Raw genomic sequence first — 24,604 nt, forward strand, 5'->3', positions numbered from 1 at the left:
TTTGCACCATGGCCTAGAAACACAATGGCCGTGGCCTAAAAATCTCAACGCGGTAAATTCAAACAGAGATCCTAATTTTTTTTCCTAAATATTTATTTTTAACGTTTTAAATTACCCTTATTGAAATGATTCATTTTTTATTTTAGATTCAATGTCGAATATCAACGAAAAAGATTTATCGGAGTTTCTTGAGTCAAATCTCCGGTCTCTCAACGATATTGACGATGCCGTTGCAACTTCTTCAGCAGAATGCAATTATGAAGATTATGAAGAATTCACAAATTCTGTTGACCTGACTTTTTTCGAGCAAGATCTGAGTGGAGTTCTGAAAGAGCGTATGTTGAGAATTTTGTTAGCTTCACTATTCAAAATTGTTATTTTCAGTAAAGAAACTTGCCGAAAGCGTTGTAATCTCGGGAAAGAAATGCGATATTCGGAATATTTTTGAAGAAAGTGATGTGGCGACAATGAAGTTTAATCTATTCGTCTGGTATTTTCTCGAAAACGGACAGAGATCTGACAGTTCGGAAGAGGATGTTGATAAAGGAGTTTCTGCTGCCAGTAGTTATATTGCTATGTGCTCATTGCCTGGAGCAATCTCAGATCTTTATCAAATTGGTTTATACAATGTAAGTATACGGGTTTATTACATGTCATATAATCAATGTTATTTTTTCAGCAATGTCTGAAAATTATTCGAAACTGTTGTCATACAGTTAGGATAGGAGAGACTGTCGTTACAAAAAAATCAAGTGGAGCAAAGAAAAAGAAAGCGGGTGGAAAGTCAGACGAAACAAATGTGGATGGAGAAATGACTGTAACAACGGGAGCAGCAGATCCTATAATTGGTCCCCCTCGAATTGCTGTCGATTCGGCTGAGCGATACCTGCATCATCTCACAACCCAGTTATTTGCTTTTCTGCATAGCAACACCTTCAGTATTGATACACCAACACTCATGAGCACACTAGAAGTCGTGGAAGACATCGGCCGTTTAGATCTTGACAATCGAACCGCAGGAAGAGCGATTCGAGCGAATTCAGTCCACGAGTTCCGATCGTTGGAGCGATTTACGGATCGATACTGTGCATTTGTGCATTCTTTAGTAGAAAGCAAGTATAAAACAAGAGCAGAAGTGGTGGGATTAAAATTAAAAAAATTACAAAACAAATTAATAAGGTTAGTACAAATTTAGGCTTACGGAAGACTTATTCGCCCTCGCCTTGCGCTGATGCCATATCCAGATGAAAGCAATAAATCTTCAAAGATTTCAACGGAGAGAAAGAGATCTGGTGAATTACATGTCAATTTAATTCTATCACGAATTTCAAGAAATCCCGAAGCAAGAGAGTTGAAGTATATTCAGACAGTGAGCAGTTTCTTCGAAATATTTTATTAACTTATTTTTAAATTTTAGGTTACTGTGATGGTGTATTCACAATGTCCAGATCTAGCCGAGTTTCGAACAAATATCGCCACGTTTATCCACAAGATTCTCGAAGCTCTTCCATACACATATACCTATGATTTTGTCCAGTTCATGAATGTCTTGTTCAAAGGCCGCGGAGCCGGAGTAAAATCCTTGTCTACAGAGCTCTCGAGTATTCTCATCAGCAGTTTTGACTTCACCGCACCTGACCCAGGAGCTATTCCAAACTTGGACGCAGAGCAGAATGAAGAAGAGGATGAGGAGGAGGAAGGGGAAGATGAAGAAGAGGAGGAAGAAAACGAGCAGGATGATGTTGCAGTCAAAGAGGAAGAACAGTCGGATAAATCAGACGAAGAGAATGATGGCGATAACGAGGAGAATGTTTCTAAAAAGAAAGAAGAGAAGAAGAAAGAAAAGAAGGCGAAGGAAGTTAAAGAAGTTGGTCGAATGGATGCAATGTCTGTTCTGTATAACATCGTTTACATGGCTTGTTTGGATAAAGCTGCAGCTATGCGACTTCACGGAGCCAATAGTTTGACGAAAATCCTTCAGTCTCAATCGCATCGAGAAGCTTTCCAATTGTTCTGCGCAACAATAAATGCGGAAATGGATGAAAAGTTCGGCGCAGTGGGCGACAACCTGAGTGAAAGTCTTGAAGATTTAAATGTTTCTGGTAAAGCACCAAGTAGTAAAACAAAAAAGCCAACGGATCTACTTCTCGACGAGCAGCAAATCATTCAAAAGTTCAATAAGTTGAAACTGATGAACAAGGGAGAGACACGCGTTGAAAAGGATATAGTTTATATGATCGTGCGCCGACTATCAACTGACGACAAGGCTCCGGTCAAGAAGGCTGCGTGCTCGCTTCTCAAATCATATCTATCATATTGCGACGAAGCATCGAAATTTGAAGTTGTGCTTTCAATTCTTCAAATGTTATGTCGAGACAGAATGGTTTCAGTCAGAAAAACTGGAGCCGATGCGTTTACAGAACTTATGTTACGAGATGCAATCCTTTTCAAGTAATTGTAATCTTTGACGAAATTTAAAACAAATTTTATTTTCAGAGAAAGTCTCAGTTCAAAATGGCTTCACACCTTGATCTCGATGCTGAATGATACAGATAATGACGTCACTGAACATGCCAGAAAGTTGATTATGGTATGGGCTTAATTATTTATAATAGAAGCTTAATTTGTTTCCAATTTCCAGAAAGTTCTCACTCCCTTACTCGAAAACTCATCGGATCTCACATGGACGCTGTTAGATACAATTGAATCTGTCACCAATCACCGTCAATACCTCATGAGCACATTGAAAGATGCAGTTCGTGAAAAACTCGTCAAGCGCACAGTAATGGATTCGATGAAGCAGCACATTATTAGTGGCAGTGAGAAACTGGATGGCGCATGGATGGTGTTCTCGCAGTTGTGTGTTCAGTTTGAACAGAACGTTGATTTTGCGATTGAGACGTTCAGCAGAGTTGACTTGTCTCGAGAATCAAATCTCGTGCAATACATGATCCACGTCATTGAGAACAATATCAAGAAAATCGATGACGATACAAAATCAGATCTTGTGAACACTTTGCAAGGAACTTTTCGTGATTATTGCCTGCATCCATCTCATTCTAGAAGTATCTACCATTGTCTCGGAAAGTTAATGGACGGAATTGGTGATAGATCTCTTCGTACGTCTTTCTTTTAAATGTTAATTCAATTTTTATTTTCAGATGGAAAAGAGTTCAGCGATTTCGGAGAGACTCTTCTCATTAAATGTTTCGATACGATCGTGCAATCGTTTGAGATGTTCAAAGACAAAGATGAATGGAAACGAAATTCCGAAAGTCAAGAAAGGCTTCTATGTACAGCTCTCAACGTGGCATCTGAAGTATTTTCCTATTCACCACAACTTGTTCCGCGACATGAACGACTCGGAAAAACGCTTTCGCTGATTGTGAATTCCACGGAAAACGGTTCTTCTGATGCGTCGACAGTTAATCCAGATATGCCTTCTGTTCATCATACACGACCACCAACTCAGTTATCCGAAGTTCCATCATCACAGAAGTCTTCCAAGGGTGGTATGATGTCCCATGAAGGTGCCATGTTCAGTGATAAAGTCCGTGCAGTTGGAGTCGTCACCTTGGCGAATATGATTTTGGCGCACGATCGTCTATTGAAACTGATGCCGATGCTTGTGAAACAGCTTCAATACAATACAGCTCATCAAATTCGGTCTAATATCGTACTAGCCATTGGTGATATTTGTTCATCCTACAAAACAGATCGATATGCGCCAATGCTCGCTGCATCGTTGTGTGATCCTTCAGTTATTGTTCGTCGACACGCCATCAATCAGATTGCTCGACTAATCTCGTTTGGTATTTTTCGGTTTAATGGAGAAATCATGATCCGTATGATGTTAGCTTCTCTTGACGCCAATGAAGATGTTCGGAATGACGCAAAACTTTACATTAGTGAGGTTCTCCAATCTGAAGAGCCCAACTTCTTCCCTCTCAACTTTGTACAGTACATGATTGCACTTACGCAAGCTCGACGATTGGTTGGAGTTGGTCACGATGAAGATGACAGAGGACAAGTTGATGTTGCTATTGGAGGTGGTGATCCATTGGCTAGACCATCCAGAATTGCCATCTACACGTTCATGATTGATTCTTTGGATGATCGTTCCCGATTTGATGTGAAAATGAGCATTTGTCAGCGTATCTTTACTCCGATTGTCAATGGAGAGTACGATTTCAGCGATTACAATGTTCAATGCCTACTTGACGATGCTCTTTTGGTAACTAAATAATACAAATGTTACAATTTTATCTTAATTTTCGCATTACAGATAATGGCTTCAAACGAAATGCAAGTGAAAATGGACGTCGGGAAGAATCCTAATGAAAATGCGATGGATGATCCATCTCCCGAAGTTTTGGAAGCTGCAACCGGCTTCATGCAAAAAGTATATCTGGATCACTACATGAAAACCATCGTACCTTCTATCCTATCTCTTCGTGAATTTCTCAATCAACATCGCTCGCCGCTCCAAAGAAAGTGTCTTCTCGCGATTCGAATGATATGTATTGAACACAAGAACGATATAGACGAAATACTTCAAGACAATCGTCAATTGAAGGACGAGATGATGTTTGAATTGCAAAGAGTTAAACAGAGAACAGAGGAGGCGAATAGAATTCTCGACGAGTATTTGAAGAGAGTCGCTGAGTTTAAAAAGCAGCAGAAGAGACTTTCGAAATCGCCGGCGCCAATGGAACTCGATGCTGAGCCAGTTCAAGAGAGTGCTGAAGCTGTTGAGATGGGGTCACCTGCTAGAAGAATCGAGGAAGATCAAGAAAACGTGGAAGAAGAAGTAGAAATGAGAACTCCACAGAAGAAGAACCCGGATGCTGATGTGCCCAGAACTCCATTAAATGCTCTCCGAAGTACCACAGAAGAGAAGTCTACTCCGAATGCGAGACTATTGTCACCAAAAACTATTAAAAAGATTCGTCGCTCTCTGGGAGCACTTATTCACACTGAAATGCGCCTTAATCCTCCAAATTTGGAAGAAACCAAGATAGATGATACGACGATAAACCGTTCTAAACAGGCCGACAAGACAGAAGAGAAGACCATTGTAGAGGAGGAACCAATGGAAGAGGCAGCCGCCGAGAAAACTGTGACAGCCGAAAATGATCATGTTGATGCGGAGAAAACTGTGATAGCTGTTGAAATACCTCCAGCTACAGAAGCTGAAGAGGACGAGGTGGTCGATGTGCAATCGGAATCTAGAAGATGTATGTATATGGTTGAGCGGAAATTTGGATGAAAGGGAACTTAGCTTAGATAAATCTAATAAATTAGATTTTTTTTGCACAAGAAAAATTCTTTCGAAACTGGAGAAATAATTTTGGTTTTAATTTTTTGGTTGTTGCAAAATCTGATAATTTTGGGCATTTGTGAACTAGATACAATTCCGAGTGTTATTTTTCGACAGAAAATTATATTAATTTGTTAGTTAACGACAGGCTTTTCGCTCACTTTTGATTGAAAAAAACTACAATGCATAATCGTCGAAAACAATAAACAATACTAAAAAAAACGTCTGAATTCAAAAATTATTCCAGCTCGTCGTAGAAAAACGCCAAATTACGATGATGAAGAGTCTGTGGATGCTGATGGAAAAATATGGAAGAAGCCGAAAATTGTCAACAGTAAGTTATTTTTCCTGATTTCATTGTTCAATTTGCTGTATTTTATTGACCACGCTTTCACACAAGAAAAAATGTGTTTTAAATAATTTATTTTCTTGAAGAATCCCCGGAAAAGGAAGTCAATATTTCGGCCAACGTCACTTTGCGTCGTAGTCGTCGGGGTCAGTCAACAGAGCCACCAGTCGTGAAAGAGAATTCTAATCGAAAACGGAAATCTGTTGACGAGGAAGAGGAAAATGTGCCAACAAGTTCATCTGGTAACACTGAAAATGATCCACTGTCACGCGGAGTGACTCCGTTGATTTTCGATGAAAGTAAGCTTGGTGCAGGACGTCATTGTTCAACTCCGATTCGATCACGAGAAGACGCAGATCCAAGCGATGTCACATTCTCCCTTAATTTGTCGGCTATTACCGAAAAGGAAGACTTGAAAAACAGAAGTAAGGTATTCACAATTTCTTGAATTTACAAAACGCCTTAATTTTACAGAAAGTCAAGCTTATCACCTTCACAATATCTTCGAAGAGGATGAAGAGGAAAGCTGATCAATGTCATTGTATAAATCTTCCATCGAAATTTGTCTTATTTATCTCAACTGTTTGTATTATTGTAAGATTGTCCGCTGTTTTTTCATTAAATTAATCTGTTCCTTTTATTATCTGTAATGGGATTGCAGTCAACTACCAGAAAAGAAGCATTTAATTCACAAGTACATTGATAGATGCATTAGGTGTATCTTTAGGCTGGGAAAACAATACAATCGTTACAAGTTAATCTTGTCGAGATGATAGTGTTGATAAAACTGGTTCCATTTTAATACATTAACAGATCAGTTCACTTTTTGCGAATTTCCTTCACAGCTCCTCCCATATCAGTTGCGATTTTGCCAATTTCCGTTTTGATTCTGTCTTGAAATTCGACACCAAGTGTCTGAAAATGATATTTTTCAAAATAGATTTCAATAGAAAAAGAATTTCATACCGGGATGGCGGATTTTGTCAGTTTCAGTTCCTTTTTGTACTTCTTGATTTGCTCCTCAAGCATCAAGTTATCCTGATGCAATTGTCCGAGATCTGTGATCAGTTGATCGACGGTCTCGTTCTTCCAATTGGACATATCGATTCCTTTGAATAGAATGAGCTTCTGATGGAGGAAATCGCGAAGAACTCTGGATTCATTGATGACGTTGCCAATCGTCTCCTTAAGCTCTGGACCCATTCCTGACATATTGTGAGTCTTCTTGAGTTTCTGAACAATTGCGTCGACAGCCATAGTTGATTCGTGGAGCAATTGTCGAGTAGGGCTCGTGTAATCTGGAGAATTGGTGAAAATTCAACTTCTGATGTGCATAAGTATGACTTACGAGGTTGAGCACACTTTTGATTCGATGTTTTAGTAGGCATGCCACTGACCGATGTTCCAACTGGTGGGACATTCTCGTTATTAGAGCTCATCATTTTCAGCTCATGTTCGAGAGCATCTTTCTCTAATTGAAGCTTTTCAATTTTTTCATTGACGTCTCTCATAACTTTCGCGTATTCATGCTGTTGCTCTCGTTCCCTGGAAAGACGACGACAGAGTTCATCGCAAACGAGTTGAATCGATGAGATGTTGCTGAAAATGTTCTCAAATAAAAAAAAACAAGCACGACGTTTGATAATACCTTGGGATAATCTTGGCTTTCAAAGTCTTCTTGGTTAGCTCAGATATCTCCTTACTGATACGTTCCAATCCTACAATAGCGGCATTCTCAAAATCTTCGCGATACTTCGCCAACTCAATTTCCTTCTTTCTTTCTGTCATCTTCGTAGAACAATAGTCGGCCGCAATTTCTGAAGTCGACAACTTCTCCATCTCAGTCTCCAAATGAACAATTCTTTCAAGCATTTCAGATTTCTCGGATGAAGCATGTTCAACTTTATTTTCCGCCTCTTTTGTTCTCATTCTCCACCCATTCAATTCTTCACTCAACTCATCTGCTAGATTTTGGGATTTTTTTTCTTCCTCCAGCGCGGTAGATAACTCGCTTTTCAAGAATTCATCGCTCTTCTTTGCTTCATTCAATCGCATCCCCATATCAGTAATGGTTTTCTTGAGCTCATTTTCCTCATGTTTTAGAGAACTGATGAGCTGACGAGCCTCTTCCAATGCATTTTCAGCTTTGACACGAGTCTCCTGTTCACCATCCACACGAGCCAACGCTTCATTGAGCTCGCATCGCACTTCTCCAAGCTTAGAATTAACTTGATGGAGATTGGCTTCGAGTTCAGCAAATTGACTTTTCAATGTAGAATTTTCCTCTTTAGCCTTTTGTAGCGTTGCTTCAGATACTTCGAGATCTTCAAACATGCGATTGGTGTTGATCTGCACATCCGACAATCTTCCAGACGAACCGTTCAATGGAGATCTCATATCTCGTGTACGAGCCATCTCCAATTCATTTTTCAACTCCGATACCTCATTCTGAAGCTTTTCCACTATGTCTGAATTGCTTGTAAACTTGAAGAGTGGACTATACGAGGCATTGAGAAGAGAAGATGAGGCGACATCTGGAAAATATTGATTTATGAGCGTCTCTAAAATTTATATTACCTTCAGCATCGGGTGCAATAGTGAATCTTCTCGAAGCTTCCGCAGCCTGACTAACTATCGACTTCTCGAGAATTGAGAAATTGAGTGACATATTATGAAGATCCTTCTCCGCTGCTTCCAAGATGGCAGATACATTGAGCTTGTCGTTAATACTTGTTTCAAATGCGAGCTTCATTTTCTTGATCTTATCCGCATTTGGATCACTGGATCCCATCTACAAAAAACTCAGATTTACAGATTCACAACTTGACAGTTTTCATACCCTTTCAAGAATCTCTTCAAAAAGAGCAGCAGAAGATTTAAGTCTTTCGAAAAGTCGAGCAAGAGCCTCTCTGATCTGGGACATTTTCTCTTGCATTTGCTCAACATTTACAGCTACATCATGCTGGCCTTCAAGGAACATTGCAGAAGAATCCAGAATTTGTTGCATATCGTGCAGAATTGGAATGTGACTTTGTGACACGTGAGGAGAAGCAGTCTTCGTAGAAAACGAATTATTCTGTATTTGTTCGCCAGCTCCCTCGGATTGATGGCTCTTCAGGTGAAGATGAAGTGATTTTGGTTTCTGCATTACAATCGGAGAATTCTTGAAAGACTTCTGACTGAGGAACGATTGAGTTGCATCTCTACCAGGTGGTGGCATTGACGAATTGAAGGAACCTAACAATAATCAATTTCAAAAAATCTAGGAATCAATTTTACTACCTTCAAGGGTGTCATTATGGTTGTTCTGCAGGCTGTCTTTCACTGACTCGAAATCTTCCCACATGGAGGCAAATTGTTGCTGCTAAATATTCAAGACTTTATTTTAAATAATAATTTTCATACACTTACATTTCGAACAGCAGATGATGTATCCATGAGCGGCAATTTGCTTTCTTCAAGATCATCTAATTGACTTTCTCTGGGAAGAATGCGCATCGATGTTCCGCCAGTCTCATTTCCTTGTCCAATGCTATCGACATCATTAGTCGCAATACCAGCCATCAGTCGACTTTGTCCCAGTGAAATGCTAAGATTTCCATCGCCTCCGGTCAATTGATCACAACGAATGCGGAGTTCTCGATTTTCAGCTCTCAACACATTCAATTCACCGTTCACCTTTCCTATTTGGATTTTAAGCTCGTCGGATGTCTGACCACCAAGCAACATGGAAGAAGAATCAAATGTCGAATTTTTAACCATGGTTCGAATCTCGTGCTCAAGCTTGCTACACTTGTTCATGTATTCAACGAGTGCCTGACGAGCCTTATCATTTTCCTTCTTCGCATCAGCTAACTTCGTTTCAAGATCATCAATGTAATTGAGCTGGTCTCGCGTCTGTGATTCACGACCGTTCCCGATCATGAACGTTGAATTTGGAACCATAGCGTTTCCAGCAGCTCCGAGGATTCCTTGTCCAGTGGCCGCTTCAAGCTGAGCGCGAACATTTTCTGAATCGGCAAGCCTTGCAGATTGGTCGTCAAGTTCTTGACGGAGCTGCTGAATGTGATCTTCCAGCTCAGCTACCTTGTCGATCTCAGAGAGGAGCTTTGCCTCCAGGTCGTTGATCTTTCTTTCTTCATAACCAGAGGTTAATGTGAAATCTGGATCGTTTTTCTTCAGAATGTCATCAAGAGTTCCACGAAAAGATCCGACAGTTGTGTTGTTTGCATCAGTAGCGGACAATTCCAGTTCCTTGATTCTTTCCTCCATTGCATGCTTTTGTGCCTCAAATTCTTTCATCTGTCTGGCAAAATTGTCTTCGGAAGTTTCAATTCTCGATTGCATTGCTAGCAAATCCTCTTCCATCAGTTTGTATTGCTCCATTTTCTCTTGAACATTTTCTTGGCCTAATTTGAGATCGACATAATCGTCCATAACTTCCTTAACTCTCTTCTGCGACGCTTCCTTTGCCTCACTATACCGGCGCTGATACATTTGCAGTTCTCCCTACAAACTCAAATCATTTCTAAATAAGCATATGATAAATTACTTACTCTCAGGATAGTTATTTTTGTTTTAAGCGCTTTGTTTTCTTCCCATGTTTGGATGATGGGGATGCTACGAACATCAGCAGACGAAAATGCTCCTGACAATACTTGCTGTTGAGTGGCACTGGTCGAAGACGTTCTTTTGTCTCCTTCAACATTCAGAACTGGTTGCGACATAGATCTTCGTGGCTGGCCTAAAAAACCTTTGCATTTATGCAGTTATTGATTTTAAATGTTATAATTACCCTCGACATGCTCGAGATTGGAGTCCTCGTTGAGCACAGAATTATCCTCCATTTAACGCGAAGTTTTCTGAAACAAGAAACGGGTTCGAAAACAAAATTGAGCGTTTTTTTGGGATTAAGAGTTTTGAGTCAAAATGAACAGGAGGTTGCAAAATTTGAAGCTTCAGCACCGTTCTTTGGGCGTGCATAATCATGAAAAACAAGTGCGGACCAACTTTTGTTACTATGGAAACGTAAGAATTTCGCGGACGCGGAGAAAATTCAAAATTCACGTTTAGGCGCGCGTTTTTCTGAGGCCCCACGAAAAGGGGAGCAGAACGAAAAGGGGATCTGCAAAAAGGGGAGATACGAAAAGGGGAGCAACGAAAAGGGGAGCTGGCACTGTGCCAAACGCACAAAACGCAATTTTTCTCACGCAACGCACGTTGATTTTTGAAATTTTCTTCTAGAAGATACGCTTAACAACACGCGACGCGTAACATCGGAGCCGATGCACCATGTTTCGGATCGGTATAGGTTCAAAAGTGGTAGAATTATATAATTTATTACTGATAAATCCGTTAAATGATAAAAATGAGAAAGCTCATATATTTAACATGCGACCTGCCGGTCCAAGAGTAAAACGAAGAAGTGACGATTTCCTTGCGTGGTGTCGACGTGTTGGGGTTTGATGTGCATGTGTGGTAGTACTGTAACACGCGTGACGTGTGTGTCTTTTGGCGCGGCTTTCAAACAGGAGTTTCCCGGCTTTGTCATTGTTGATGACTCAGTATTCTGCGTATTCGCGACAATCGTTGTATCGTTTTCTTCGAGAAAAATAGCGTTTGGCACAGTGCCAGATCCCCTTTTCGTTGCTCCCCTTTTCGTATCTCCCCTTTTCGTATCTCCCCTTTTCGCAGATCCCCTTTTTGCAGATCCCCTTTTCGTGGGGCCTCGTTTTTCTTGACAGAGAAAAAGTGTGCGCATGTTGCGAAATACCATGCGGCGGTATTGCTCATGCAGCCACGCCCCTTATTTTTGAATTCGAATGGAGCTCCATATGGAGGCGTTTTCGGCTCAATTCATCATTGTTTTGTAAAATTTTACATCGCAAAGTGTCAAAATATGAAGCTTATTGTAAAAACTCACAAATTTCTAACAAGTTTTTCTTTGAATCCAATGAGAACCTTCTCGATAAGTGATTAAAATTTAAAGTGAATTGTTTTCTTCCATTTTTTCACGTATAAAAAAACGTATAAAAAACAAGTAAAACAAGTTCACGCCAATGAAAAATTGTTTTTAACGATATTTAAATATTTTTGAACGTGTTTATTTCATCTCCATATTTCTCTTTTGCTTTAACATCGTGTTTTATGCTTAATTTCAGATGGAGCTGGTTTACGGGTCGGAAATCAGCTTCACGGATGGATTTGCTATAAAGCCGGCTAGAACTTTTGTGGTAAACACCAGTAAGTTTCAATTTCATTAAATAATTGTTTCTACAACAAATTTCACTTTTTTAGATGCGCCGCTTCATTCGAATGGATTTGATGTGCAACCGTCCGCAGGAGTTGCAACATTTCCGCACTGCTCAAATTACGGCGATCGGATTTTCCTGTGGCGTGCGATTGGCCAGAAACTGTTCATTGAGGAGCGTTCTTTGCTCTACTCAATCACGGATGGATCGTTGTGCATTGACTTCACACGCACACCTATTATTCCTGGAACATCGATAACAATTTTCGAGGAAGGGGTTTTATGTATTGTCGTTCCCACAGCTTCTGCAATTCATCGTTTCTACGCGAGACTCCACTCCAAAGGCCATGATGTTTGTTCTCAAAAATTTCCATAATCGAATGAGAATAATTATTTTCAGACGTTCTCAATTCTTGCAAGAATTAAAGAAGATGACGATTTCCGCCGATTCAGAACATCTCACTCCCTTTCAACACCAGGGCGCCCGATTCGTGCAAGTGTTACACATCATCCTTCAAGAAATACGGTATAAAAATGGAAATTGATTACAACCTATATTTCGAATTTTGAATTCAGATTTCTTACTGTACCGCTGAAGGGCAGTTGGTCATTGTCACATTGGGATCATACACGGAATCCAGTGATAAACACGAAGAATTCACAATGGGAGAAGTTGGTCTTCTGGGAAAACTTCTAGGTGGCACTGATAAACGAGTCAGTGATGCATGTGTTATGAAGAATCTTCGCCCGACTTCTGGAGTCACGAGAGAGCGAAAAATTTCAGTCCAATCCGATATTGTGTTCGCTGTTACCAGAGACGGATGGGTGCAAGCATGGAATGTTGAGACGAAAAAACAATTGCCAAGCACTATTGACTTGAATAACTACTTTGCTTCAGACGGAAAATCTTTGAATCGAGATCTAGAATCTGCAGACTTCGAGGAAGAAAAGTCTCCAATGGAACCAACTGAAACTGTATATTCTATCAGAGCTTATTCATTCGATGTGGATATTCTTCTGATTGTTGGATGTGATTTGGCAGTTTCGGGAAAAAGCGTCGGGATGAGAGTTCATATTCTCAAAGTTTCAAATGATCAAATTCAACATCTACAAATGTTCGAAACATCGATGTCCGTTGATGAACGACTTGTTGATCTCGAGCTTATTCAAAACTATTTCCCATCAAAGGAATCGGAAAGTCTTGATGAGACACAAGATGGGTAAGAATCGTTGTTATAAAATGGGTTTTTTTCTTGTCTAAATATAAAATTGTTTCAGGGAATTGTATAATCCTCTCACAGCTGCACTATTTTCACTTTCTGCTCTTTTCAAAAGTTCATCTGCAAAGAAAACCTATTCGATGAAACGGATCTCATTTGCTATCCAATGGAAAAAGGGACGAGTTTTCACAGATTTCGATTGGCATTCCGTTCGTCAGTTCACTTCGCCTGCCACTACCAAAGAAGAACCGATCGGCAATACGGATGAAGTGGAACCTGCAATTGAGCGCCCATATAACCTCTCGGCAGATTCAAGCATAGAAACACTGATTGATGTGGTTTTTGATACAGATATCTATCCATTTGATATTGTTTTCCGTGCTGTCCAGGTGGCTAAATAGAAAATGTGATACGTTTTTAATGTCTCTTTTCAGATTGTTTCCGACAATTTCCGCGGTACACTTGGTCAGGTACGGAACAATAATTGGCCTGAACTATCGAAACTTGTGGACACATACCTCACATCAGTTGAATTCAACCGGAAATTTCAGCAGAAGACTGATAGAAGTATTCGTTTGAGATTAAATGCTCCACAAGAATCGCAGAAAACTGCGCTGAAAGAGTATGTTTATTTTTATGCCTGCAGTAATAATAATATTTTGAAACCGAATTACTTCCAGTTTCTGGTGGGCTCTTCTCCGTGCATGTGAAGAACTGGATTTCGCCGCTCGCGGTGCTATTTCACTCGCTCCAATTCAATTTTGCGGAGATTTGAGAATAATGGCAGTTGTTCATCGCGATCGAATGACTTTCCTCGGCGATAATAATACCGAGTTCCTTGAAATTATTAGCTCAGAGAACATCCCGAAACAAGGAAATGTCGAAGAAAAGTTCAGAAAGTTGCCGAACAAACATTTCATTGATTTGATTGAAGAAGCATCAAAGTTTGCTGATAGACGTGTATTCTTGATGGTAAGTTTTGATCAGGGGTCTTCGGCGATTCTACAAAATGTTATATTGCGTCATGTTGGTCCGATATTTTTCATTAAAAATTAGTTGCAATATAAAAATATTTATCTGTAAAATGGCATTTGTTCCAGATCGAACACTTGGAGACGTTCTTAAAAATAGTTTGGAAGTTGCGAATTGACAAATTATCGAGTTTGTTTTTCGGCAATTGGCAATTTTCAGACCATTTTTCTGGATTTTCTTAGATGTTTCAACTGGATTTAGTGTTATTTTCAGATAAATACACTGACTTTCTGTATATTGAGGCTAGTTTTTAATGAAAAATAGGAACAGCATGGCGAATTAGTCCATTTTTTAGAATTCATTCCTGGTTCTGATGAAAACAAATTCGAAATTATGGCGTTTTTTTTTTCAGAATCGTGAGAGAGCTAGGCTTACAAATGCCAAGAACGGAGTCGCCGTGGTCGAGGATGATAATGTCGAAAATGCATATGATTACGATTCAGACGGCCGATTCATCAACATTAAAACTGCGCTTGAAGGTCCAATTGTGAAACTTGCTGCTGCATTTGTCGAAGCGTCCACATTTGATAACTCGAAACCGTTTGAAGACCCACATCCTCAAATTTTTGGAGGATCTTTCACACAAAGTGTTGTATCGGCCAATATTCGAGTTTCTGTAGAGTCACGTGTTCATTTTGCACTCACACTACAAACATTGCTCAACGCAATCACTGAGGTAACGTTATTATTTCTCATTCTCGCAATCTTACACATTATCAGAAATTGCAGAAGAAATCTCGTGCTGGCGCCCCTTCATTTGGAGATGTTGAGGCCTTGTCATGTGAATTAAGAGAGATCATTCGTGTGTATAGAGAACTCAATGAACAACTGGACATCAAGATTGTGCAGTAAGAAACATTTATTGCAACATTCAAAAAAATGTAATTATTTCAGAAACGGAGCCAAAATGAGCATTGGAACATGGTTGACATCGGACGCCGAGGGACTTTCAATGATGAAGAAAGAGGGTGGTTACGGACCACATGGCTATGATGAAATTCGAGAAAATGACTTCAATTGGTTCGTTGGCGTGACAACTGAAGCTGCGATTCGAGCTCTACTTTCATCATCTGAAATTCTTGTTCTACCGCGGCGACTTGTTCTGCAGAAGCAATATAAAGTTCTGCTCACGATACTCAACTCATACATCAGTGAAACTCGCGCGTTGAAGCCTGTGATCACATTTTATCGTGGTATTGCTTATTCTGGAACAGATCATCCTGTTAAAGCACTAAATTCTTTTCAATCCTGTCTCGATGCGTTTTCGGAAGGAAACAATGCTCTCCGTAAAGCGGTGTACTTCTTGCTTCCAAAACGATTTGACGTTGCACAAGGAAAAGATCCAGTTGAAGAATTGACCGCTTCTGAATATTTTTTGACAGTTGTCCGGTTTCTTCAAGAGCATAATCATGCGGAGGAAGTGTGCTCTGTCGCAGTGAAAGCAATTGAAAATCTTCCGATTGAGAATGAAAGCGTGCAATTGATTTCTAATACTCTGTTCAACCATTTGACTAATCGTCGTGAGTGGTTCCAATCACTCAAGCTTATTCTCAGGACAACACTGCGATCTGAAACTCGGAGAGCTTCGATTCGCGAGCTTCTATCTCTAATGCTTGCTTGTGGAGAATGGGAAGCAATTGCTACAATGAAGTTTGGAGAGCATGAGCAGGTTGTTGAAGACTTTTTGAGAGATGCTGCATGTCGTCAATCACCAAGTGAGAAGAAGCACTATTTCGAGTTACTCTTTGCGTTTTACGTCGCTAGAAAAGACTTTAGAAAAGGTAATTCTCCAAGTTTTAAATAAAGCGCACTTAATTTATTTACAGGAGCTTGTGCAATGTACGAATATGCACGTCACATCGAGTCAACAACGTGCATGACCCCCGAACTTCTCCGCAGAAAACGTGACTGCCTTGCTGTCGTGCTCAACCTGCAATCAGTTCTTGGAATGGAGCCAGACGGTTTTTAATGTTCTGAAAATTATTCTCAAATTTGTTTTTCAGACGATCGAGCTATCTACGATGACGCTACTGACACGAATTTAGTATTTCCTGAACCTTCAGATGACGAGGATGAGCTGATCACCGAATCTGATTCGTCTGGTGAAAATGGCAAATTGCCGAGCGGAAACAAAGATAGTGGAAGTGGTACTGGCAACAATTCTTCACCTGATAATTCGAATGGAACCAGCTCGTCAGGAACAGGTGTAGATTTGGTAGCACTGAAGGCAAGGCAAATGGCATATGCACTTGGATCGGATGACATGGATACTGATGATACAGAAGATGATATGAAGGGAGGAAGTATTCCATTGTTCAAACGTAGAAAGTTGCTGGTTCTCAGTGAAAAAGAGTACGTCTTTAGAGTTTGTTCATAGAGTTCATTGTTTTCTTTCAGTATTCGTGATGAATTGGTCTTATGTTCCGCACGAGTTGGTCTTCTTTCTTCTGATCAATTCAAGGGAGTTCCACCGACTGATCTTAACGAATTATTTTCATTGCTTGTTGATAATCAACATTTTGATGAAGCATTCGACATTGCAAGGTGATTTTTATAAAAGATAGAGGATGATAAAACATAAATATATTCAGGCAATTCAATCTGGATTCCCACAGGCTATTCTTTACCATGACACGTGAAGCAATAATGATTGATGCTCTTCGGGATGACCTCAACATCGAAATGGCAGCAACTCATCAAGCCGGATGGGTTCGTCTTAACCGCAGGCACTGTGCTGCCGTCGCTACCGCTGAAGAACATTGGTCGGTGGTTCGTGGGTTGGTTGATGCGGCTCAAGCAGAATGGCCTGGAGATTCTAGACCACTTCGAGGATCCACTGAAGCGTTTCTTAGTTTTAAGCTGAATGTTCCTGTCTGGTTGCACAGTGTTTTTGAGGTTTGTTAGCTGAATAGAGAATAGCTTTAAAATATTTTTCAATTATTTCAGAATAATGACGCTAACGATTACCTTAGATGTCTCGTGGATTATGAAAGTTATTCAATTGCTCTTCAAGTTCTCAGTGATATTGTCGAACAAGAAACTCTACAAGCTTCCCAGTCAAATGCAAGAACCTGGCTTCCATACGGAATCATTGATGAATTGATGATCAGGAGTGCCGATTATATCCGGAAAATGAGTCTAAAATCTCCAGAAGACCAAGTAGTAGCTGCAGAAGTTGCAAATTTGAGAAAAAGTGCTGATCAGAAAATGTTGATCTATTTCCGAAAAGTGGCTGACTTCGAGCAAGCTCAAAAAATGAGCAGTAGATTCTTTGATAAATAATTTATATTTTCTATCCCATTGTATTTCTTAAAATTGATTCCTCTCCACTTTTCATCTCACATTTTCAACAGGTGTTTTTTCAATTAAGGATTATCTTTTGTGTTATATTCATTTTCGCTGATTGTTATTACTGTTTTATTCTCATTCTCATATTATCCGGTTACGACGAGATGAATGAAATTTTCAATGAAAATTATTATTTCCGAGAGAAAAAAGGATAATCCGTTACCGCATACTTTGCCGCTTAAAACCGTTATAGACAAAATATAAAATTTAGATGGAGACATTCATATTGTCGTCTGATTCTGATGATGATTCTGGACCACCACCATCAAAAAGAAGAACAATTGAAGGAATTCCTAGGAGCTTTAGTGGAGATAAGAAAATTAGGTTTTTTTAATTGAATAAAAATTTGGAATTAAATATTTTTTGTAGGTTCTCATTCGGTGCCTCCAATATGTCGCAGGACACAACTCAAGAAATAATTCCAGAAGATACAGACACAGTTCCCCTCACAATTCCATCTACACCTGCTCTGTCCGGCAAATTTGACTCGAAAACTCCAAAATCCGTTCGTCGTCGATCAGTATCGATGAGCTGTTTCACACCGATTGTTGAAACAATCAATCAACCTCCAACAAATCAAGCGTGCTCCAGTTTTCTTCAAAAGGAATATAATTTTCATGATTTGAGTAGTGACGAAGAAGGAGGTGACGGAGGAGCAGGTTGTTCCAAGGATGAAGACAAAATAATTGAGGATAATCTGAATTTGCGAGCACTTCTCAGTCCTGAAAAGAAGAAACGCAAGGAAAAGGTGATTTTCGTGAAAAATTGAACTTTTTTCGAAAGCGTCAAGCGTATTGAATTGATGTTGAAAAAGACCGATCTTGGTGTGTTTTCAGAAATTTTTAAAAGTTTTTTGAAATGGAATATTTTCGATGGTTCGGTTTTGCTTAAAAATTACTTAAACTTAAAATAAAAAAATTGCCCCAATGCGAAATTCAGAGATTTTTGCTTTAAAAATACAGTACCCGGTCTTGACACGACCGATTTAAGAAATGTGCGCCTTTAAGGAGTACTGTAAAGAGTACTTTTCGCAGTTGATTAAACTACAGTACTTCTTTTCAGATAAACTGTTCAGCCAGCTCCAAACCAGATTTTGTATTTTTCGATTTTTCGACGCAAACCAAATTTATATAGATTTAAACAAATTCTGTTCAAGTTTTAATTAATCTAGGCAAATGTGTAAATACATCATCTTGTTTCGAATTTGTTTGGTTGAATGTTCTCCACAATAGGTGTTGTTTCTTACTGAATGGTTGTAAAAAATAAGAAAGAGCGATATGCATTGCCTGTTGCCCTCTATATTCTGTCTTTTGGGAATGTATTTGAATAATCTCTTTGTTTTTAAAGGTTGTTTACAATCATATTAATAGAACATGTGAAGATGTAGATGTACTCGATGGTTGTAAAACCTGGCAGACAGAATTGGTTCCATCATCTACACTCTGACTTTTGGGAAGATACAAAATCGTTCAATATATTATTCGTTTTTGACAAATGAAGACAACTGTTTTGAAATTAGTCGGTTATATTATAAACGTTTTAGTTAAAAGTGCACAATTTTTGAACTGAACGACAATTGGTCTGTTCGAGTTTGGGTATTGTATAAAAATCGCAAAATTTATCATCTAGGTTAAAAACCGAAAAATCGAATTTTTCCCAGAAGAATAATATTTTTTAAATTTTGTATTTAAAACCATTGTCCGAAAAGCCGAAAAAAAAACAAATAAAATAAAAGAAAAAAAACCCCCCAAAGTTTAATATTTCAATTTACCACCCGTTTTTATAATAAAATAAAATAATTACCGTAATGCGAACGTTTGTACATTTACGAAGAGCGTTTACTCCTCGCGGAAAATAGTTTTACAGTTTTGGACCATTTTCGCCAATTCTTATCGATTTATCTTAATTAAAACACTATAAAAATTATAAAGTAATCCAAAACCAAGTATTGAAGACTTCTCCGCAAGGATTATACAAGCTGCGTAAATCGACACATGGCCGTGTAAAAAGTGTTCTTCCCCAAGTATTTCAAATAAATATATTTCAAAAACCCCCAATTTGAGATCGAGGAAGTTCAAAATGAGTTTTACGGAGTTTATTGTCTCATCAGTCGTAGCGACCGTCCGTGTTACAAAAATCGATGTTACATAGGCTATACGGTAGATCCGAATCGACGAATTATGCAGCACAATGGTGGAAGAGATAAGGGTGGTGCAAAGAAAACGGATAGTCGAGGACCGTGGTATGTTTGAAAAGTAGATCCTTTCGAAAAATACGTATAAAGTGAATTCAGAACTTTCAGGGATATGGTATGTGTTGTGCATGGATTCCCGAACCACGTGGCAGCTCTTCATTTTGAGTGGGCGTGGCAGAACCCACTGGTCTCAAAATCTTTGAAGGAAAAACAGTTGAGAAAAGAGAGAAAAGAGACTCCGTTCGCATTTCAGTAAGGAAATATATTCCCAAGACGCGAAGTTTTGCAATTTTCGCGTCAATATACGGTACCCGGTCTCGAGACGATAATTTTTTGTAATAATAAGAAAGGTGTGCGCCTTTAAAGAGTACTGTAATTTTAATAATTTTTTGCTGCTGAACTTTCATCGAGGCTTCATTGTATCCAATAAAAATACCTTTTATTATCGAAAACTAAAAAAAAACTTTGTCGTGTCGAGACCGTGTACCGTATTTTGGCGCAAAAATCACAAATTTTAAGTCTGGGTAAATACCTTTAATTAAAGTATAATTAATTAATTAATTAAAATAATTTAATTTCAGACTCCGTATCGCCTGCGAACTGATGAACAGTTCCGCATTCTGCCGATTTGCGCTCACTTTTCGATGGCTGATTACGGTAATTTTTCCCTCGAACATTTCAGAAATTTCGAGATTTTTTCTCTCAAAATTTCAGACAGAAGAACTTCCATTTCCAACAAGCTGTGTACCACCGGATCACACAAAACTTCGTTTTGGAAAAGTGAAGAAAGAGATGAGCCTGGTGCCATCGAAACGAGAAGATTATTTGGAAATGGGAGAATGTAGAATTTGTGGAAAAGATATTGAGAAGGTGAGAATTTCATTTTGAAATTTCAAGAATTCAAGAACATATTCTTTTTTTCAGCTCTGGAGTCTTGTCAGATGTATTTCCGCAACTTGTCCATCACATTTTCACTCCAAATGCTTGTCGGAAAACGGTTTGAAACTGAAAAACGAACATGTGGACCACGTATACCCGCTGAAAGCCAATTGCCCAACATGTGGACAATTTTATTTATGGGGAGATATTATCAGAGAGCAACGACGGATTATCAAGGTTTTCGTTTCTATAAATTCGAAAGTATATTTTTTGTAAAAAGCATTGGCTTCAGTCAAACGTTGTAAAAAGTCAACAAATTTTGACCCTCTAACACTACTAACTGTAGATTTACGCAGATTGTGTACTACCCGAGGAGAATTGTGTATTTTTAATTTTGCAGCTTTTTCAGCTCAAACACAAAGTTATGTAAAGCCAAAAAACTAATTCCAGATCTCCACAAAATGCGCTGAAGAGTTCCAAAACATGGTTGTGCGGAAAGAACTCCCTCATCGAGAAATCAGTCCAATTTCGTCGAAAAAATAACGATTTAAATATTTCGATTATTGTACTTACTCACTTGCTTTATTGTCAGATCACTTATAACTAACATTCGATTCGAATAAAAATGGTTTACTGGAAAAAATGTGGTTAAGGTTGAAATAATACTAGTATCAGAAGTGATCGGAATATGATTTTTTGAGACTAGCAACACAACACTGAGAATGGGGAATTGCACAACATATTAGACGCGCAAAATATCTCGTAGCGAAAAGTGCAGTAATTCTTCAAAGGACTACTGTAGTACTGGTGTCGGTTTACGGAAATCATTTATTAAGCGATGAAATATTTGAAGAAAAAACAAAAATGGCAAAAAATACGAAGAAACTAAAGAAAATGGAATATCGCTGTCACTATTCGAGAAGAAATAAATTTTGAAAATCGCGCTCGTAAATCGACACAAATGCTACAGTAGTCGTTTGAAGAATTTCTGTAGTTTTCGCAACGAGATATTTTGCGCGTCAAATATGTTGCGCTGTACGCATTCTCAGAATTTTGTGTTCCCGTAATATGGCAATTCGGACTGGGAAAACTGAAGTCTGAAAAAAGTTGGAACGTATTAATTGAACGTTTGACAAAAATGGGTTTCCAGCGAATAGCATAAGTATGCATTTGTAGTTTTACTTTTTAACAATTGTATTGTTATCAACAATTTGAAGGAACTACATTAATGTTTCCCAACTTTACCTCCTGTTCATCTTTCTCCCGCACACCATTAATATTCTTGTGACTCCGCCTCCTGCCACCCGCCTGTCGGGTTTCCGACAACATTTGTCGGTGAGCGCCTATTTCTTGTCCACCTTCTTCCACTTGGTGAATATTCTCAAACATGAAAAGAACGACAACGGACCAGCAATCATCGTTCCAAACTGATTATTTTCTGACACAACTTTCACATTTCACAGAAGCCAAATTCTCTCTATTCGAGCATGCTCCACTTTCAGAACGACGGGAGCGGTTTAGGGTTCATGTGGAGAGAGATGAAATGCCCTTGGTGAGTGTTCCAAGGAGGATTTGAAATCTAAAATTCTTATTATCAAAAAAATTTGCTTAAATATATATTTGTTTTCTTATTTTCTTGAGTTGGATAAACCCAAAAAATTTCACAGAAAGATCTTTTTTGAAAACTATGTGGTTGAGTCTGAAAAAAAAGTCTCTTTGATCTTTTAGATGTTTCCGTTATTATTTTGACAGTAGTATTCTGAGCTGGTGCTGATAATTCCTTCCGCATTTCATACTCTCTTATCACTAGAACCTACAACAACATACACTCTTTGCCTATTTCAACACATTCCCGTTACGTAGAGTTATCAGATTGAAGAAGTAGGTGGAAAAGAAATGGATGGAATGACACTGTTAGATGTCATCTAACAAGGACAAAGATCCGACAAGATTACAATCCACATCATCGTATGTGTGTTTTCAGACTTTCTGCAAGACGGGAATCAATATACCTGTCAAGTTGGAATGGTCCCAAACTAATGGAAATGAGGTGGGATTTAGTAAAATGTTGGAATTAACTTCAATTAAGCATAAATAAAAAAAGTATCAAATATCATAGATAACATTTCAAAAATTTTTTGAAATTTTTTATCTGTTCACAAAAGGTGGTTCACAATCAGTTTTGATATCTAAATCATCTTTGTAACCACATTTTCATTAGGGCCTAGAAATCGTTCTTAGTGAAATTTTTTGTAGAAAAAATCCGTTCCGTGAAACCCACAAAATCGAGATTTTAAACTTTCCAGGGATAAAGCAAAAAATTTGAAAATTGGTAAGCGTCTTCCAAGATCGAAGAAGAAAGTGCTTTGATTTTTGCTAAATTTTGAAATTTCAATTGAAACCAAATCAAAATTTAGCCCAAACATTTTATTTAATTTTTCAAAATTTTCAATCAAAGTTTTGGCAAATTACCGAATTTTCGAAAAATTTGAATTTTTTAAGTATTACTGCAGATTTGAGCCCTACAATGTTAGTACACAAATGTTAATAATATACGAAATTGATGAAAAAACATTTTTTGGTCAACTTGATGAGATATGATAGGTGAACTGCTATTTCGTTCACAAAATTTCAAAATTTTATTGAAAATTTTTACTATATTTAATATTTGGTGAATTTAACGCCATAGCACTGGTGATACTCCATTTGCAGAGCCTAAAAAAGTACATCAAAATGTGATTAATTATTTATTAAAATTTTCCTTGAATCCTCAATTCGGATAAATTTGCAGATAAGTTTCCGTTCTCGGCCACTGGTTTTCAATGGAATTTGGGTAAAAGTCATTGGAGCAATGAACTCAGAATCACTGGAGGGACGTGTTCGATTCGAACGATTTCAACGTGAGAAGCGTGATCGTGTGATTTCAGAAACCTTCGTGTTTCCAGAAGTTGAGGAGGAGCCAATTGGACTGACGGATGCTGAAATTGCTGCCCTTCGACGCGATGGTCTTCCCATTTGAAACGGAGATTCTTTTAACAACGGGTTAAAATATGTGACAATCTGTATGTAATATTTAGAAACAGATCTATGTGATAGTTTTCGAGTTCCAAAAGTTGGCAATTTTTGAGTCACCTTATTGAAGTCTTTATCATTAGTAAACCTAGATAGGTTTGCTTTTGATAAAGGTAGTAGTTGGCAATTTCGAAATTCTACCGGGAACTTAACAGCTGTGATTCACCACTTCTATCATATCAGAACTTTGAAATTTATAGAAGAATTTTTTTCTTCTGGAAAATTTTTGAGAAAATCAAAGCGCGTTAATTTTAAAAATTCCAAAAATCTTGCGAAATGTTTAAACTCCCTGAAAGCCACTTAAACTTTTAATGTATAGTTCTTCCAAAAAAAAAACAAATCTAATTTTGAAATCTGAGGGTAAAATCTAAGCCCTTCCTAAAATAAATCCACTGCCTGTTTATTAACATAACTCCCACCCCCCCCCCCCCCCTGTGATATGTTATGTTCAAATATTATCCTCTCAATCTCTTCCACACTTCCGTTATATATTTGCATTTTGTTGTGATCTCCTTGTGTTCGCTTTTCTCTCTTTCATCGAATTGAATCAAATAAAGTTGTAATATTTATGTGTTAATGTCGGTCCACAACACTTACCAACTTGTTACAACTCGCAGGTCCTATGCTTCGTGAATTGAACGGGGACAGAGGGATGACATTCAAATGTACATAAAATTAGGAATGTTGTAAATCCATTCTCAACTCGCGCAAGTATTTCTTTGAGGATCTGCCGACAAGGGCAAAAAAAGCCGTAGAATCATCATAAAACATTAAACGTATTTGGGTACATGTCGATATTAAAATTGGAAAGCCAAATATGATTGTTAGATGTAGGTAGGCAAATGTGCCTACGTGGTGGAAAAGTCTGAAATGAATAATAAATTTTCTACTCTGAATGGATGAATTTTTTGTTTTGTATAAATGAATGTTTTGTATACGC

The 24,604-nt window shown here is 38.4% G+C and overlaps 5 protein-coding genes across 7 annotated transcripts; 4 read left to right on the forward strand and 1 right to left on the reverse strand.

Moving 5' to 3' along the window:
• Positions 1 to 142: 142 nt before the first annotated feature.
• hcp-6 (Condensin-2 complex subunit hcp-6) lies at positions 143 to 6,308 on the forward strand. Of its 2 annotated transcripts, none has more exons than NM_059136.4 (12): positions 143 to 335; positions 385 to 629; positions 680 to 1,138; positions 1,196 to 1,369; positions 1,418 to 2,451; positions 2,497 to 2,590; positions 2,642 to 3,119; positions 3,162 to 4,234; positions 4,286 to 5,237; positions 5,568 to 5,654; positions 5,756 to 6,099; positions 6,144 to 6,308. In NM_059136.4, exons 1-12 carry the CDS (start codon positions 152 to 154, stop codon positions 6,294 to 6,296), a joined length of 5,277 nt encoding a protein of 1,758 aa, NP_491537.1. In that variant the 5' UTR covers positions 143 to 151; the 3' UTR covers positions 6,297 to 6,308. The 2 variants fall into 2 exon arrangements, with proteins under 2 accessions (NP_491537.1, NP_491538.1); NM_059137.6 differs by having other exon boundaries at positions 147 to 335; positions 5,756 to 6,094; positions 6,144 to 6,304.
• spd-5 (Spindle-defective protein 5) lies at positions 6,280 to 11,649 on the reverse strand. Its single transcript, NM_059138.6, has 11 exons — positions 11,593 to 11,649; positions 10,465 to 10,531; positions 10,226 to 10,413; positions 9,081 to 10,178; positions 8,952 to 9,033; positions 8,509 to 8,906; positions 8,247 to 8,460; positions 7,318 to 8,203; positions 7,018 to 7,268; positions 6,636 to 6,967; positions 6,280 to 6,584 (listed from the first exon to the last, which is right to left on the reverse strand). Exons 2-11 carry the CDS (start codon positions 10,514 to 10,516, stop codon positions 6,489 to 6,491), a joined length of 3,597 nt encoding a protein of 1,198 aa, NP_491539.1. The 5' UTR covers positions 10,517 to 10,531; positions 11,593 to 11,649; the 3' UTR covers positions 6,280 to 6,488.
• A 175-nt stretch (positions 11,650 to 11,824) lies between these two features.
• Positions 11,825 to 17,648, forward strand: npp-6 (NUP160 middle TPR domain-containing protein; the record flags this gene model as incomplete). Of its 2 annotated transcripts, none has more annotated exons than NM_001380120.2 (15): positions 11,825 to 11,912; positions 11,967 to 12,271; positions 12,320 to 12,445; positions 12,496 to 13,139; positions 13,198 to 13,528; positions 13,574 to 13,761; positions 13,820 to 14,111; positions 14,524 to 14,847; positions 14,892 to 15,019; positions 15,066 to 15,952; positions 15,998 to 16,132; positions 16,175 to 16,523; positions 16,569 to 16,715; positions 16,763 to 17,066; positions 17,118 to 17,648. In NM_001380120.2, 15 exons carry the CDS (start codon positions 11,831 to 11,833, stop codon positions 17,451 to 17,453), a joined length of 4,578 nt encoding a protein of 1,525 aa, NP_001367609.1. In that variant the 3' UTR covers positions 17,454 to 17,648. The 2 variants fall into 2 exon arrangements, with proteins under 2 accessions (NP_001367609.1, NP_001361963.1); NM_001374886.3 differs by having other exon boundaries at positions 11,831 to 11,912; positions 14,901 to 15,019; positions 17,118 to 17,642.
• An 82-nt stretch (positions 17,649 to 17,730) lies between these two features.
• Positions 17,731 to 21,231, forward strand: slx-1 (Structure-specific endonuclease subunit SLX1 homolog; the record flags this gene model as incomplete). The annotated part of the gene is made up of 8 exons (NM_059140.7): positions 17,731 to 17,843; positions 17,889 to 18,267; positions 19,583 to 19,761; positions 19,822 to 19,965; positions 20,295 to 20,370; positions 20,428 to 20,583; positions 20,638 to 20,829; positions 21,043 to 21,231. 8 exons carry the CDS (start codon positions 17,731 to 17,733, stop codon positions 21,133 to 21,135), a joined length of 1,332 nt encoding a protein of 443 aa, NP_491541.1. The 3' UTR covers positions 21,136 to 21,231.
• A 689-nt stretch (positions 21,232 to 21,920) lies between these two features.
• bro-1 (Core-binding factor subunit beta homolog bro-1) lies at positions 21,921 to 24,235 on the forward strand. Its single transcript, NM_059141.5, has 3 exons — positions 21,921 to 22,144; positions 22,577 to 22,642; positions 23,384 to 24,235. The coding sequence occupies exons 1-3, from the start codon at positions 21,980 to 21,982 to the stop codon at positions 23,609 to 23,611; spliced, it is 459 nt and encodes a 152-aa protein (NP_491542.1). The 5' UTR covers positions 21,921 to 21,979; the 3' UTR covers positions 23,612 to 24,235.
• Positions 24,236 to 24,604: the final 369 nt, after the last annotated feature.

The sequence above is a fragment of the Caenorhabditis elegans genome, chromosome I, assembly GCF_000002985.6.
Source record: "Caenorhabditis elegans chromosome I".
Taxonomy (NCBI): domain Eukaryota; kingdom Metazoa; phylum Nematoda; class Chromadorea; order Rhabditida; family Rhabditidae; genus Caenorhabditis; species Caenorhabditis elegans.

Coding starts and splice junctions, on each gene's coding strand:
- hcp-6 (NM_059136.4), top strand. CDS start 152: ATGTCGAATATCAACGAAAAAGATTTATCGGAGTTTCTTGAGTCAAAT. Junction 630..679: donor ATCAAATTGGTTTATACAAT/GTAAGTATACGG, acceptor TTATTTTTTCAG/CAATGTCTGAAAATTATTCG. Junction 1,370..1,417: donor AGTTGAAGTATATTCAGACA/GTGAGCAGTTTC, acceptor TTTAAATTTTAG/GTTACTGTGATGGTGTATTC.
- spd-5 (NM_059138.6), bottom strand. CDS start 10,516: ATGGAGGATAATTCTGTGCTCAACGAGGACTCCAATCTCGAGCATGTC. Junction 9,034..9,080: donor CATCATCTGCTGTTCGAAAT/GTAAGTGTATGA, acceptor TTGAATATTTAG/CAGCAACAATTTGCCTCCAT. Junction 8,907..8,951: donor CCATAATGACACCCTTGAAG/GTAGTAAAATTG, acceptor GATTATTGTTAG/GTTCCTTCAATTCGTCAATG.
- bro-1 (NM_059141.5), top strand. CDS start 21,980: ATGAAAAGAACGACAACGGACCAGCAATCATCGTTCCAAACTGATTAT. Junction 22,145..22,576: donor AGAGAGATGAAATGCCCTTG/GTGAGTGTTCCA, acceptor GTGTGTTTTCAG/ACTTTCTGCAAGACGGGAAT. Junction 22,643..23,383: donor CCCAAACTAATGGAAATGAG/GTGGGATTTAGT, acceptor ATAAATTTGCAG/ATAAGTTTCCGTTCTCGGCC.